This window comes from Pleuronectes platessa, chromosome 24, assembly GCF_947347685.1.
Source record: "Pleuronectes platessa chromosome 24, fPlePla1.1, whole genome shotgun sequence".
NCBI lineage: Eukaryota > Metazoa > Chordata > Actinopteri > Pleuronectiformes > Pleuronectidae > Pleuronectes > Pleuronectes platessa.
The window spans coordinates 2,804,892-2,820,577 of NC_070649.1; the positions used below are offsets into that span (position 1 = coordinate 2,804,892).

A 15,686-nucleotide genomic window follows, 5' to 3' on the forward strand; every position below is an offset into this window, starting at 1 on the left:
CATCTATCTATCTATCTAGCTAGCTAGCTTATGCAGATTGATGAGAAGGCTCTGTAAGACACCAGTTCAACAAAGCACTGTGAACCGTAATGTACATAAACAGAAAGGACACAAATAAGGTTTATATGTATGTTTATAGTAAATGGAGTATTAAGAATTAAAGTGGTAATCCTGAGTTACAGTTGAGCCCTCTCTGTGTCCCAGGATAAAACCTGAAACCTCAAATTACCTTTTTGCCCCCCCCCCCCCCCCCCCCCCCCTCTATCTCTTTATCTATATATATATATATATATTTATCTATCTATATCTATCTATCTTTTTATCTATCTATTTATCTATCTATTTATCTATATATCTATATATATATATATTTATCTATTTATCTATATCTATCTATTTATCTATCTATCCATCTATCCATCTATTTATCTATTTATCTATCTATCTCTATCTATCTATCCATCTATTTATCTATCTATCTATTTATCTATCTATCTATTTATCTATCTATCTATCTATATCTATTTATCTACCTATCTATCTATCTATCTATCTATCTATCTATATATTTATCTATTTATCTATCTATATCTATTTATCTACCTATCTATCTATCTATTTATCTATCTATCTATCTATCTATCTATCTATCTATCTATTTATCTATCTATATCTATCTCTCTCTATCTATCTATCCATCTATTTATCTATCTATCTATCTATCTATCTATTTATCTATCTATCTAGCTATCTATCTATATATCTATTTATCTACCTATCTATCTATTTATCTATCTACCTGTCTATCTATTTATCTATCTATCTATCTATCTATTTATCTATTTATCTATCTATATCTCTCTCTCTCTATCTATCTATCTATCCATCTATTTATCTATCTATCTATTTATTTATTTATCTATCTATATATTTATCTATCTATCTATCTATCCATCTATCTATCTATCTAGCTAGCTAGCTTATGCAGATTGATGAGAAGGCTCTGTAAGACACCAGTTCAACAAAGCACTGTGAACCGTAATGTACATAAACAGAAAGGACACAAATAAGGTTTATATGTATGTTTATAGTAAATGGAGTATTAAGAATTAAAGTGGTAATCCTGAGTTACAGTTGAGCCCTCTCTGTGTCCCAGGATAAAACCTGAAACCTCAAATTACCTTTTTGCCCCCCCCCCCCCCCCCCCCCCCCCCTTCAAGTAGAGTTATTGAAAAAGTTCTCTAAAGTTTGATGCTTTTGCTTTTTACAGGGGGATTCACTCTCAGTTGTAACACTAAACTCAATCGTAGATGTTAAATTGTACAATGTCTGGAGGGAGTGTTCGAGTTGAGCCGCCGTTTGTTGACTTCAGCAATGTTTGCGTCGGGGGGGTTTACAAGACAACGCTCACGGCCACAAACATCGGGAAAGGTCGGAAAAAGATCATCATCGAGAAGCCTGCTAGGAAGGTAAGTGTCTGATGTTTCAAACTAGTGTCTGTTAGTATCTTGTAAAGTTTTCCTTTAATTCACCCACTGTTCATTGACTTTGCTCACATTGCCTTGTGTGTGTTCATCTTATCATGTGTCCCCCTCCGCTCCTTTTTTAAATCCTTCTTTTTCCTGAAGTTGTTCAAGTTCACAGTAGCGGGTACAGCTGTGACTGTGGCTCCTGGTCAGTCTGTCAGTGGCCTGCTGCAGTTCACTCCAGAGAAAGAGGAGGTGGTCAGAGACTGCTTCCTGATCCATATAGATGATGTGGAGACCATTGAAGTCCCATTGCTTGGGTAAGCTGTCTAGACATACTGTGTATCACATACGTTTGAAACTAGGACCAAGCATGCAGTCCACGAGATAGTGAGTCATATTTTGTTGTCTATTTTCACGTCAACTCAGTTCCACTGTATCCACACCTCTAGGTTTCCCAGGACTTGCTCCCTCCTGACGGACTCGGTATTAGACTTTGGTTGTGTTGCTGCCAGCAGGCAGATCATCAGCAAACACCATCCTATAACCAATCAAGGATCAGAACCAGGTAAAAACCTATTGTAACTTTTGCCATGAATTGGAACTTAAATTTCCACAAATTCCAGTATTGATATTAGTTTTACACTGTGTGTGTGTGTGTGTGTGTGTGTGTGTGTGTGTGTGTGTGTGTGTATCGTAGGTGTGTTCCAAGTGCAGTACAGCGCAGACCCTTCAATCAGACTGTCACCCCTCAGTGGAGTCATTGCAGCAGGCGCCACCCAGTGGTTAAAAGTTGAACTACGCACAGACGGACCCGGACAATTTGATGAGAAGGCTCTGTAAGATACTAACTCTAGTTCAACAAAGATCTGTGAACTGTAGAGTACATAAACAGAAAGGACACAACAATACCATGTCACTATTGTTCATAATATTTGCCGTACATAAGTTTATGTTTGTTCTACTTGGAGTACTGACCATCCTGAGTAACAGTTGTTTGCTCTCTGTGTCCCAGGATAAAACTCCAGAGTTTCTCTGCTGTAACTCTGACTATCAGGGCTGAAGTGGTGGATCAGCGGCTGGAGGTCTGTGACCTGAAGGTAATCCAATGGAAATAAGTTATACTCCATTGACCTTAAAATTAATGATTACCTTATGCCCTCCCCCGTCAAGTAGAGTTTATGAAAAAGTTCTCTGAAGTATGATGCTTTGCTGCCTGACAGGGGGATTCACTCTCCTGTCTGCGGTTTGGGCCTCTATATTATGGGACAACCTGTGTGAAGAATGTGTTTCTGAGAAACGATGGCCCACAGACCTGTGACTGGATCTGCCTGATTCAGGATACTGCTGCTGGGACTGAAGTGGTGAGTGTCAAAGTCAGTGCTGCCACAAATCTGCACAACGGTTGGGAATTCAAGTCAAAAAGTCAGTTTTTAGTCATTCACAACAGGAAAACTATTTATTTTAATATTTTAATGTAAACATTATCCTTTATTAGTCCCACAATGGGGTAAACATGCAATATAAAGATAAGCCAATATAAATAATACATGTAAATAGATTACATACAGTGTAAAAGGAGTGCACATTACATACAGAATTGCACAGACAGAACTGTCTATGCACAGTTGTTAAGGTCGTGAGAAGCAAAGCATTTGATTTGAGTAGTTTACAGATATCCTGGAATAAAACAAGTCATTGACAGTGAAGTCTTTGTAGGGAACCGACCTCCGAAAGAGCACAGACCCCTCCCTGTTTGAGAGAGAGGAGCAGCGCCACCCAGCGGTGCAGGATTTCTCTCAAGTGTTGGTGTGTGCACCGCACCAGGGTCGACTGGGACCTTATGGCGCAACCACTGTGGCCGTGAGCTTCAGTCCGTTCCGTATCAGGTAAATGGATTACATTCACAATTATTTATTATCTTATGTGGAGAAAAAAAAAAAAATGAGTCTCCCCGTCGGGGAATTGAACCCCGGTCTCCCGCGTGACAGGCGGGGATACTGACCACTATACTAACGAGGAGGTGGTGAATACAGGTTGGAGTCGTACGTATTTAAAGTATTATACGCTCTTTATTTCAGGCCGACGACAGTGGAGCACAATCGCTCAGACAGACGACAGGACTATTGTCTGTTCCTGTTATTTGACTCAGTGGGGAGGAGACATGGCTTCACTCACCACAGTGGTACACACACACACACATACACACACACACACACACACAGCCCAGTTCAGCTCAGAACTGCTATTGTGCGTTTCTCTTAACATCACAAATATTTTTTATTTGATTATTTAATTTACTATTTAAGTTGTCACACTGATATTTCTATCCTGGTCTTTCTTTATTTGATCTTTTTCCCTTTTGTGTAACCTTTTCTTTGTTTCTCTGTAGGTAACAATAGTGTGGAACTGGCAGTGACCGGCTCTGGGCTGCCTGTGTCACTGGTACCCAGTCCCTCTCAAAGGTTTGATTTCCCACCGTGTATGATGGGCCAAAACGTGGACCTGCTGTGTGTGCTGCAGAACCTCTGCCCTGAACTGCCCGTCAACTTCCACTTCCGCAAGTTAGCACATTTCATCACTGAACCTTTCAGGGGCACCATCGGCCCTGGGCAGAGTCAGGTAGGATGGTGAATCATTGGATTATGTATTTCTAAATGCAACCAGAGCAATGAATGTGGAAACTTGTTTCTCTCCGTTGATTTCCCCAGGAGGTAGTTTTGTCTTTCACTGCGCGGCAGCAGGGGAGCTTCCAGCTGTGTCAGATGCTGGATGTCTTAGGTCATGTTCACCAGAGCAGTGACAACACGGCTGTTACTGAGTTTAAGCTTCGTAGCTTCCACACAGTGGCTCTGCAGCTGTCTGCTCTCTGCTGCAGTGAGACTGTGCCCAAACCTAATCCTGGTGAATACTTCAAGTTTTGCATTCAATTAATTCAATCGTGTTTTGTGGGACTGTATCACAAAATAGGTTTTAAAAGTTACGCTAAAAAAGAGCAGATATAATATGTACAGAAACAATGTTTGTTTCTCTGATCAGTAAGTGAGTGTGTTTATTTAGCTGCTTACATCCTGTTTAATTGGTTTATCTTACCACATGTACCTTGATGTTCTGACTGGCTGCTTCACAGACACAATTCCAGCCGTGACTAAAACAACTCGTTCGCCACCTCGCGTGCAGCCTGGTGATTTGGCTGGGATCACTGAGATGGAGCAGAGACAGAGAAATCAACAGATTTACACAGACGTCGTCATACAGCTAATGCAAACACGGCTGTCGAGAACAAAGAGGAGGTCGGTGTATCTGCTTAATGTAACAGTAGCATCAAACTCGAATATGTGGTTAGATGAACCATTGAAATTGGATATTCGTCTTTTTTTTAGAGATGCTAGACAACAGGAAAAAATGTTACAGGAGGTGGACATCGGGATTGTACCTGCTCAAGGACTTGCTCCCCCAAAACTTCGTATCAGGGACATTGACAGCAGTGACATCTCACACACCAATCTTAAGAGTGGCTGTGCTTTCCCACAAACCAAATGCAGCTGCCCAGGAAAAAAGACATCCATCCCCCTGCAGTTCAAAAATCAGGTGAGGTCAAAGGACTAATTTTAGTTAACAGATAAGTCCACCTTTCCACAAGGTAAAATGTCTTTGCAAAAGCCAAACCCTTTATTTTTTCGTTTGCATTCACTCAAGGCCTCAGAAGTAATGAGTGCAGTTCCCTCTAACAGCCAGGAGGTGGCAGACTGCAGCAGGACTCTGACAGCTCAGGAATTCTACCAAGTCGTCATAGGTTGGAGATTCAATTTAAACAAAAACTTGGGAACAAATGATGTGTATCAGTGTATTGTTGTGTCTTGTTCTTTATCTTTACTCTGTCTCTGTAAGAAATGTAATCTGAGAATATGAAAACATCAACACTTAGTCGTCATGGGGATTTATTTTATGAAAAGTGTAGAAGAATTATTTTCATGTCAAAACCACAGGTTAAAATCTCTCTTCTTTCTCACTAGGTCCATTGTTTTTGGACTTTGGTGAAGTGTGTGTGCAGTCGATGTGTGTTCAGAAGCTGGAGCTGACCAATCATCTATCAGTGTACGTCTGGGTGCAGCTGGAGATGGACTGTCCGGAGCTGCAGGGCTCCTCCCCCCTCTCCCACGTCCTGCCCCCCCGCTCCCACAGCACCTTACCTCTGACATTTCAGTGCAACAAGCTGGGTCACTTTTACAGGTTGGAGGAGGAAGCAGCTCAATATACTCTCATTTCATGAAAATCATTGAATTCTGCTCCAATGCATTGTAGGTAGATTACAGATGTATATTTCTTTATTCCAGAACTGTGTCCTACACTGTGAACCAGCAGCACCCCGGTCAGATACTAGTCCAGGCTCAGGTCGTCCCCTTGGCTCTGGAACTGTCCACCAACCTGCTAGTGATCCGTTCCGCCCCCCCCTTACTTGCCCAGTCAGGATATAGAAGTTCAGTTACACTTCGAAACCATCATAACCATGCCGCAGAATTCACATGGAGACCAATAGTCAGAGAGAATGGCGTCCTGTTCTCTATTCGACCAGCTACAGGTACGACCAGGTCCACTCCGTGTTACTGTAGATTATTTTCTAAATTAGTTTTCAGCAACAGAAAATATTGTGTGTAACGGCCGTTTTTTATTGAAATGTTTGCCCGTATGTTTTAGAACTGATCTGACAATTCTATATTTCATCCTCTTTAGGTACAGTGGAGCCATACAGGGAATTGGACTGTGACGTGGTGTGGCATCCCTCCTTCTCTTCCCCTGCAGAAGGAGACTTTGACCTGTGTGTCCACGAGGGCAACACACAACGTCTGCACTGTGTTGCCAAGGTCTGTCCTTAGAACTGGAGAGATAACGTCGTATAAGTTACTCCTATTTATTATTGTAGTTTTTGAATAAAACTATAACGGAGGTATGCACATTCCAAGCTCTTTTTTAAGTATAAACTTTCGTGGCTGTTCCAAAATTGCTTTGTGTGCTGTCAGATGTTTTGTAAAATGACAGAACAATAACATATGGCAAATGTATACCATTCTCTCAGGTTGAATCCACTAGTGTCCAACTGGCAGAAACACAGGTGATGTTTGGATCAGTGCCTCTCAACATGCCGTCTATCAGAACTGCCATCTTACACAACACTGGACAGAGCCATGCCTACTATCAGGTGCCCACACACACACACACACACACACACACCAACCCACAAAGGTACTTGTTTATGACATTTGTGAAATAACCAGTATCTCCCTCTGCCTGTGTGAGGCAGGTGCTAGATGTGTGCCCTCTGCCAGGCCTGGTTGTGGGTCCATATGAGGGCGTGGTGCCAAGTCGGGGGCAAGCCGTGCTCAAGATCCACTTCAGCCCTGATGCTGTCATCAGGTTTGACACCAGAGTGGAGGTGAGAGAGAGATGCAAAGATGGGAAGACTCTTTATCATGCTTCCACACCCCCAACTGGTTGTCCCTCCATTTCATTCTTTTGAACACAATATCTCAAGAATTTCTTGTTTTTATATTACAACGGCGTTTATTTGTGTGTGTGTGTGTGTGTGTGTCACGAAGAGAGCACCTCACATTAGGCATCGTTGTGTATTACAGATTGCTCTGAGGGGCATGAAGTCCATTGAGTTGAGGGTGGGAGGATCAGTGGAGCCTCCAAATCTTGACATTAATGTGGTGAGTGTCTGTGTGTTGATATATTATTTATATTTTGTCTGTATCAGCAGATGATATACTCAGGCAATTTTTCTAAACTAGACAAATTAATTAAAAATTAAAAAGAAAATGATGCGCCTGAGTAAAAGTATTTCAGTCTTATCAGATATTGTCAAAATAATGTATCAAGAGGGATTCGACCTGTTGGTATTGAGGTTGAGCATGTGTGATGTCGTAGACTTTTTAATACCATGATGCCACTTTGGTTTGTCTTTAGAATCACTATGTTTTTTCCTCATCTAATTATATCACCCCCTCCCTCCCTCTTTTTAGTCCCTTTTCCAGTTCCATGGCGTCCATGCTGGTTCTCGGCGGGTGATTCCTTTCACTCTGACAAACTGCTCATCAGCCGCAGCCCGGGTCACCTTCAACCTGTCACCATATGCAGACTTCTCCCTCCAGCTCCCTCAGCCCTCACACAGTATGCATTCACTCACTCAGTCCAGCATTTCACACAGGAGGAGTTAACACATGGGGTGTCTGGGTAATATGTTCCTATGAAGAGGGTTTTGTTAAGGAAACACAGTATTGTATTATTGCAGGACTGTCCCTGTGGGGTGTGACCAGAAGATAAGAAATAGTTTAGTGACATTAAAGTGCATATTGTCTTGTGGTAACTGAATTTTGCTTGAATGCTTCTGTTCATTTTTACAAGCAGAGAAGGAGCCAGGTGTGAGTGTTATGGAAGTGCAGGGCTACCAGACGAAGGACTGCTCCCTTATCTTCTCACCCACACAGGTGATGTCTTGATATAAATCCTCCAGAATAGTTATAGCAGATAGATTTAAGATGGAGAAGATCTGTTTAAATGCACACTCTGCCTTCACAAGTTGCTCCTGAAGCCTCCCCCCATGAGCAATTGTCCAATCCTACCTTAAAAACCACGAGCCAATGTGAACCAGATGGTTAATTTGAAATTGCAGCCCTTTGGCAAGATGTTTAAAAAGCAATGAAGTGATTTGGTTAACTACAGCTGATAGAATCTGTCTGCAACTGTTAGGACCGACGCTACTGATGCTTTCAAGCACCCATTTTTTTCCTTACAAAAATTATCTCTGGGGTTTTTAAAAAACAATTTAAAAGGTGTTTGCACTGTCACAAGATTAAAACTGTTTATTTGTTATTTCCACTAACACTCTGTTTTTCAGTAATTCCTTTTTTTAAATACTAAACCTGTGACATTCATTAATCATTGGCTACCCTTGCCCCCCCCCTAGCAGTTTGGGCAGGGAGAGACGACTAAATGCGGTTCAGGTGACATATTGTGATGACAAGTACAAATATGACATTGGATCTCCAACAGGTGGTAATCTGAGAGTAGCAGGTGGTAGAGATGCTGTTGTGAACTTTAATTTAATTAGTGCATCACCGCAGCATTAACCAAAAGCAGAGCATGAACTAGTGGATAGACACTTATGGAAATGTCTTCCTGCAGGCAGCCAGTTTCGACTTCGACCTGCCGGTGATGGTCAACGGAGTGAGATGGCCCATTGGTCCTCTGTCTCCCTTCCCTACTCCGTCCTCTGCTTCCACCTTCTCCTCTCTGTCAGCGGTCAGCTGGAAGCACATGGTCCAGCCACACAGCCGCTCGGTCAACATGGCAGCACAACGGTCCCCGTGCATACAGGCCACAGGTGGGGCTCATTCATGTGGAGCTGGAGTTGAGTGTTTGTTAGTGATACTGTATCGTATTCTGCTGGAATGAAACATAGTCACACCTATGTTGGTTACATTGTATACGTATAGAACACATTTCACACATGGAATTAGGTTTGTGCAGTTACATAATGTTTTTGTTTCCCTTTTAAAAATGTTTTTAGTGCTGTGTGCTCCACTGGAAATGTCCCCGTCAAGCCTACAGCTCCACGTGGAGCCTTGGGCATCACAGAGTGATGTTCATACTAAGGTACAACTTCAGCTTTCTTACTGGGTTCCTTTCATTCATTTTCACATTTGTTCTTTTCACCTTCTCTCATTAACCATTAAGTACGGCTGTAATCAACAATTATTTTCTGTAATAGATTAATTTCTTGATCAATAATTTCCCCCACAATTTGGCTCTAATCTGCTATATTTATAATTCTATAATGATTTTCTTCTTTTCCTGATTGTATCTCTCTGCCACTCTCCAGACAGTGGAGCTGAAAGCAGTGAGTGAAGAGAGTGTGATTTGGTGTGGTGTCACCAGTAAGCAGTTGCACTGGTGGTTTGACTGCAGTGCAATAGCAGCACCAACTGAGGACAGAAGGGAGTGTGAGTTATGTACGGTGACTCCATCATCCGGCCGTCTGGGGCCCAGCCAGTCCATCTGCGTTGAGGTCAGCATCAGGCCTGAGGCGATCAGAACAGGTGAGAGATGGTTAGACTCACACATCATGATGGATGACTTGGTCTTCTTCTGCCCTCTCATGTCTCACACGTGCATAATTGGATCAAAATTTAGTTTTTTCTCTCACACACATGCTGACCCCTTTTCCCACACACTCGTCAGAGGGAAACCTGGATAACAAACAACATATGTCACAGCTTCATTGAGTGTACCATGATCGTTGTTGAATACCCACTGGTAACACCACCTCAAGACCAGATGCAAATGTGTTAAAGGACTTTTGCATGACGGTGGGTTACACATGTATTTAAAGAACTGGAGTTACATTCAGGTTACATCTTTCTTTTTATATTTCTCTCCTAGCATCTGACAGATTAATCAAACTGTCCCTCCCTCTGTACTTGGGAGATAAGGATGGAGAGAGGGTGGAAGAAGAGAAGGAACGTCAGCCCTACCGAGAGCTGGCCATCACTATTACTGTCCAGCGTCCCAGTATCACCTTCCACCCCCCTCAAATCCTGCTTTGCCCAGTACCCCTGGAAACCAATGCAACGTCCAAACTCACCCTAGTGGCTGTGGGATATCCAAGGTTAGTTCACACACCCGGTTTCTCCTAAGATCTGATCCACTTACAGTTTAATTAATTTCCTAAGTTTTAATAATTTGGATTGTGACACATAGAGAACAATCCCAGATGTAGTTGTCAGCTCTTTGGGTAAGCTGACAGCAATGATAGATTTATATTGTATTTACATTCTCTGAGCGTGTGGCAGTTTACCAGCTGTGACAAGCCATTGGAGCTACGGTAAACGAATGCAGAGCGGGAAAAGAGACACTGATTATCTCAATGCATTATTCATTTCAGTGGGATTTTTATCAATCAGGCCAGGACTCATTAACTGGCAGGTCTCTACTCGTGTTGGATTTTTCTTCCATTAAAAGCCAACAAGCTAATCCCCATTCCTACGCGGCTCCATTGTTGTTCGGCTTTCAGAGTGGACAGAATCCTGGCAGTCATTTTACAGTTCTGGCAGCATTTTCTGACCCAGATCCGGATGACTGAAATGAGAACACTTCATGCATAAAGATCTTTCTTCTTCTCAAGAAAACACAGTTTACACACTCAAGAAAAGAACAGACAAGCAATATGCAAAAGGTACAATCACAGTTATATCTCCTTTTTGTTGTTGTATCCATCTCTTTCTTTGTATGTTTGAAGTGGGACCAGGATATCAGCTGAAGTGGATGAGATGGAACTGGAGAATGGGACAAAGATGCAGCATGTCAACGTCATGTTTCCTGAGGGGAACTGCCTCCTTGTCCCAAAACAGGACCAGGTAAAGAGTCCTTTGAGTGGATAAATGTATTTACTTCTTAAGATGTATAGGGTTTGAATTTCACTTAAAAAGCTGCTTCTTCTCGTTTCCATATCTTGTTACAATTGTGCATTTCCAAGGCAATAGTCTGAGGATTGTGCTATAAGAGCCGTTTCTGTAACAGTGTGAGTGAAACCCAATCTGTCACTGAATCCATCCTGTGATCAAATGACTAAAACTGGAAAAAGTAGATATGTGTGACAGAAATTCACCCACTTTTCTATTTTCTCTGTATAGAGCCATCCAATAGGTGTTGGAAGCCAGGAAGCCAATGTGACCTGTCTGACTTGCACTGTGTCCTGCTCTTCTGCCGTTCCTCTCTCCCTCGGCACAAATATCACATTCACTGAACAGCACTTCAACAACAGGTAGCCATTTAATAACACCGCTCCTCACATCTTTTTCTCATGTCGCTTTGTGCCACTATCTGTCTGTCAGGGGTTGGGCAAATGAGTACATGGGGAGGGCTTCTGGTTTTTCATTCCATCAGAGTTTGGCTCTGAACATTTAGTTTGAAAACAAATTAGTTTCTCGGTGTCTAACACAGACATTATCTGGGTTTGGTCCTGAAAATGTCAAGTGAGATGAATGATAACGATTTGGGGCCTCACTAGAAAACCTTCAGTCCTGTCCTTGTCATGTCCCTTCACATCTACATCATGCCCTAGAACAGACTTGATATCAATACTTAAAATTACAAATGATTAGTACCAACTCCTTTTTGCCCTTAACTCTGCCTCCCTCCCAACAGGTTTAAGGTTAAGTTGAGTGCAATCGCTGACAACTGTGTCCTGACCGTCTGGCCCTACATGGCCCTGCACCGCTCGGAGCAACAGATAGTTGTCAAGACTGGTAACTGTATAATCTCCACAGACACACTTACCTGCACCATGTATGTACAGTGGTTAGAAAACGAATCACCCAAACAGCTTCAAAATAAATCTGTGAACATGTTGTCATCATTTATTATCGTGTGACTGTCATGTAGGAGCCAAAGCTGAGGAGGCGATCCTTCAGCGCTATCAAACACCAAGTCCTGCTTCTGGCCTTTTGTCATCCTCCTCCACATTTGACCACAACAGCTCAACTAACAAGAGCTCAGGATTAGGTACAAAAAGAAATTCACCACATTTGTGTGTGTTTATAATTGTTTGAATGCATCTCTCAACACTGTGTGTCACTGTCCTCACCAGACTCTTTTCCAGGCAGTGACAGTGTGAGTGGACGGAGCAGCAGGGATGAAGAAGTAGCTCCAAAGAGACAGAGCCTGGACAATCCCGGCGTCCCACAATTCCCTAATGCCAACTCAGACGAAGGGCTGTATCACCAGAATGTATTAGTGGCTGTGGAGAGGTGGTTCAGTCTCTTTGGCTGGCCCGACGGAACACATCCTGTCTCTGTGCCACACTCTCTCAGAAGGTATAGATTTGCTCAGGGGCCACATTTTAATGACTGACTCGTTCTCCAACTGTCTTCTACCATGTTTCCTTTCTGTTTGTCTGTCACATTAATCAGTCATTGCTCCTCTCTCACTACAGAGTTGTGTCAAAAACTCAAACGAACTCTTCCAGTGGACGGACTTACCGCGTCAGCCAAAACAAAGACTGCCGGTGAGTATGTGTGGGCTGAATTATTAGTACACGCTCTTTAAGCAGATAGATGAAAAAAAATGTTGTAGTTCGGTGGATTGAGCAGTTTCAAATTAGTAATCATTATATTACATGTATGAGCCTGACATAGTTAATGTTCCTTCAGTAACTTTGCTCAAATTCAGTCGAACACCATGTTGAAACAATGATGTTTGCTTTATTTGAAGAGCTTTGGGCTCTTATGTGCAAATAATGTCTCTGTTATTCAATATACAGAGGTTTGAATTTGGTCAAGGAAAACACTAGCTGATAGTTGGAGTTCAATTTTTGGAATTTAATTTTCAAGATAGGGTCATAACTGTGTTGTGTTGTTGCATCCAGGTCAGTGATGGACATGTTTCATCACCTGAATGGCAAAAAGATTCCTGGAATTCTTCACTCTGAGACATTTTCTACAGATAAAGACCAGCGGACCAATCAGCTGTTAAAACACCTTGAAGCTTTGCTTGCTTTTCTCATGTAGGCTTCACACACACAGATACACTGCTGCAATGTGTTTGAATAAGTGCCTGAGTCATGTCCATGCAAAAGTCGAAAAGCAAAACCTGACCTAGTGATATCTCTGTCTAACAACAAGTCTAAACTGAATACTGCCGGCAGAACAAGGTCAAACCTTCAGAGATTAATGTGAAAATGATACAACATAATAAACTTGGGTGCAAATGTTTTCAATGATAACTTTGATGAATGACTTCAAACTGCAGATGTCCTGCAGGGCTCCTGCTTACACATGTGTGGGTCACAAGTGTGGCTTCCATTTGGATTTGTTAAATGTGTTGCAGCGTGCATGTTGCATATTGAGTGAAAGAGACCATTGAATTCAAATATCCAAAAGGTTTTTTTCAAGTTTAATTACGTTTTAAGGATTAATAATCTCACAGACATGTTATGAAGAACACAGCAGGAGAATGTTCCATGTCGGGAAAGGACTTAGTGACATGTACGATAATTACTTCACACCGTGGTCACTTTCTGTTTGTTGTTACTGTGTGTTCAGGATGCAGGGGGCCTCTCTCTGGCACATCAGACCAGAGTATTTGCTTGACGTGGAGGATTTTAAACACTGGTGCTCCCAGCAGGTATAAATACACACAACCTTTCAGTCACAAACTAAATTACATATCTTTTAAATCCGTTTTTTTTAGACTCTCACTTGTGGTGTCTCGCTTTCTTCACACACAAAGTATATTTACAGCTTCTTTTGCCTTATGTGTGTGTTACTCAGTCAAATGAGGAAGAGGGAGGTCTGGACTACAGGAGTGTAGACTATGAGTCTCTGAGCAAACGATCCTGGATGGATGTGCTGCTGCAGATATACAAGGTGAAAACAAATTATCTGACTATCTCTATTTTTCACTGCCAGCTTTTTTGTATTGCATTTATGTATTCTTGGAAATGACTTGATATTTTTCTTTAAATTTTAATTTCTGTAATTGTTCCTTTGCTGTTTAAATTTTTTTTTCTCACCACTGCAATTAATACAATAGAGCAGCAGTTTCCCTCTTCAAATGTTTCTATGGGTTTATATTTCCATTTCCTCTTTATTTATGTCTTTCTCCCTTCCTTCTCAGTAGCTGTCAGAAATAATGAAAGCGTATTAATGGTCAAATTAAGGTTGAATCAACGATTGAATAAAAAAAAGCAGTTGACTTGAAATGTTTTAACTCTAACAATTTAATGGAAGCCTGGGGACATTTTGCTGCTCACGAATGTGTCTGTGCTTGTGAATATAAAGTGACTCTGTCTTGTTTAATACCACTATTTAATATTCCTCTGCACACACCCAGGTGTTAGTCTTGTGTCGTGTGGCGGAGAGCGGTCTGAACACAATTCTCAACCAGGAAGACGTAGATGGGATCCAAACTGGCAACTCACAGCCAGTGTCCAGTAATGTCTATTCCGCCTGCGAGCTCCAGTTGCTCTCATGGCTCAACAAGCACTTCCAGAACATGAGGAAAACTGTCTGGGGTACAGGTAGGACACAATATGTTCACGCACATTCAATACACAATTAAACCACTTAATCAGAGCCAAACAGAATCAATCCCCACATGTGGCTGTAGAGGGCGCTGTTGCTTTAAAGTGTTTCTTCATCACAGGGGAAATAATAATACAATATTTTCCTGTAAAGCTTGAGGTTAGAATTTATTTTCAGGACTTGTTGATGCTGATGGTGGTTTGCATTGTTGTTAATGATTGGCAGGTGGCGTCCCTTCAGCACGCTGGATAGTGAATTTTGACCTGGACCTGACAGATGGACTGGTGCTCGCAGCTCTGCTTGCTGCTTACTGTCCTTATCTGGTCAGTGTGTGTGTGTGTGTGTGTGTGTGTGTGTGCGTGTATGCGTGTGTGTGTGAAGACCATTTTGTGTGTCTGTGAGTCAGAGAGGGATGGTGGTTAATGCCTGTTAAGTGGCACTGTGATTAGGGAAGCTTCTTATCATGCAAATCACCAGACTGTGTGCATGTGTGTGTATATAAATGTGTGTGGGGGAGTGAAGCCGCCTCTGAATATTTAGTAGTGTAATTAGCCAGTAGATGTGTTTTGCTCAAGTGTTTGACAAGTAAGATTTCAACAAAATTCCCAAATTATCTTTGAACTCTGATAAGACGATTCAATTCACAATCTAGTCACACACGTTACTGCTGAGCCGTCTGTGACAGAAACAGAGTGAGAGAGAAACTAGAGTGCTCATCCAATTGAAAGACAAATCACAGATGAGCCTTGTTAATATTTCTTAATTACCAATTATATTTCTAATTAGATCTACAGCCACTTCCAGAGGATGTACACCACCCCAAGCAGCCTGGAGCAGATCCTCCACAACAACATCATACTGGTCCAGTCCTTAACCGTACTTTCTCTCAACATAGATTTACAGGTAAAAACCAGAGGAATGTGAGATTACCAGTTAATCCAGGTTTACCCATTTAGACATTAAGGAGGTTTACATGAGTCAGAATAGGCTGCTCCTCTTCAAATGAGTTTTCATGCTTTGCAAACTTAAACTAGAATGATTTCTACAATGTTGCTTCCTCACGTATCTGCATCCATTTCACATATATGAGTACTTTGAATACACCACAAAAACAGAAGCAATGAATTCCTACAACATA

General features: G+C 41.8%; 1 protein-coding gene and 1 non-coding gene across 2 annotated transcripts in view; one reads left to right on the top strand and one right to left on the bottom strand.

Annotated features, from left to right (window-relative positions):
* Positions 1–1,325: 1,325 nt before the first annotated feature.
* The window catches only part of LOC128431330 (cilia and flagella-associated protein 47), a 21,257-nt gene continuing 6,896 nt past the window's right edge, over positions 1,326–15,686 (top strand). The window contains exons 1-35 of the mRNA XM_053417612.1: positions 1,326–1,469; positions 1,629–1,786; positions 2,482–2,566; positions 2,690–2,830; positions 3,186–3,355; positions 3,548–3,651; positions 3,859–4,088; positions 4,178–4,370; positions 4,597–4,759; positions 4,850–5,057; positions 5,166–5,262; positions 5,483–5,699; positions 5,804–6,048; positions 6,201–6,331; positions 6,544–6,666; positions 6,769–6,900; positions 7,100–7,177; positions 7,490–7,637; positions 7,875–7,954; positions 8,652–8,850; positions 9,037–9,122; positions 9,349–9,565; positions 9,909–10,134; positions 10,765–10,882; positions 11,159–11,289; positions 11,673–11,773; positions 11,910–12,029; positions 12,115–12,340; positions 12,460–12,531; positions 12,892–13,029; positions 13,568–13,649; positions 13,796–13,891; positions 14,358–14,544; positions 14,774–14,871; positions 15,335–15,451. Of these exons, the coding sequence (XP_053273587.1) occupies positions 1,326–1,469; positions 1,629–1,786; positions 2,482–2,566; positions 2,690–2,830; positions 3,186–3,355; positions 3,548–3,651; positions 3,859–4,088; positions 4,178–4,370; positions 4,597–4,759; positions 4,850–5,057; positions 5,166–5,262; positions 5,483–5,699; positions 5,804–6,048; positions 6,201–6,331; positions 6,544–6,666; positions 6,769–6,900; positions 7,100–7,177; positions 7,490–7,637; positions 7,875–7,954; positions 8,652–8,850; positions 9,037–9,122; positions 9,349–9,565; positions 9,909–10,134; positions 10,765–10,882; positions 11,159–11,289; positions 11,673–11,773; positions 11,910–12,029; positions 12,115–12,340; positions 12,460–12,531; positions 12,892–13,029; positions 13,568–13,649; positions 13,796–13,891; positions 14,358–14,544; positions 14,774–14,871; positions 15,335–15,451 (5,061 nt within the window). The remainder of the gene's footprint in view (positions 1,470–1,628; positions 1,787–2,481; positions 2,567–2,689; positions 2,831–3,185; positions 3,356–3,547; positions 3,652–3,858; positions 4,089–4,177; positions 4,371–4,596; positions 4,760–4,849; positions 5,058–5,165; positions 5,263–5,482; positions 5,700–5,803; positions 6,049–6,200; positions 6,332–6,543; positions 6,667–6,768; positions 6,901–7,099; positions 7,178–7,489; positions 7,638–7,874; positions 7,955–8,651; positions 8,851–9,036; positions 9,123–9,348; positions 9,566–9,908; positions 10,135–10,764; positions 10,883–11,158; positions 11,290–11,672; positions 11,774–11,909; positions 12,030–12,114; positions 12,341–12,459; positions 12,532–12,891; positions 13,030–13,567; positions 13,650–13,795; positions 13,892–14,357; positions 14,545–14,773; positions 14,872–15,334; positions 15,452–15,686) is intronic.
* On the bottom strand, positions 3,417–3,488 carry trnad-guc (transfer RNA aspartic acid (anticodon GUC)). The gene has a single exon. It is a non-coding gene; the product is annotated as a tRNA-Asp (tRNA).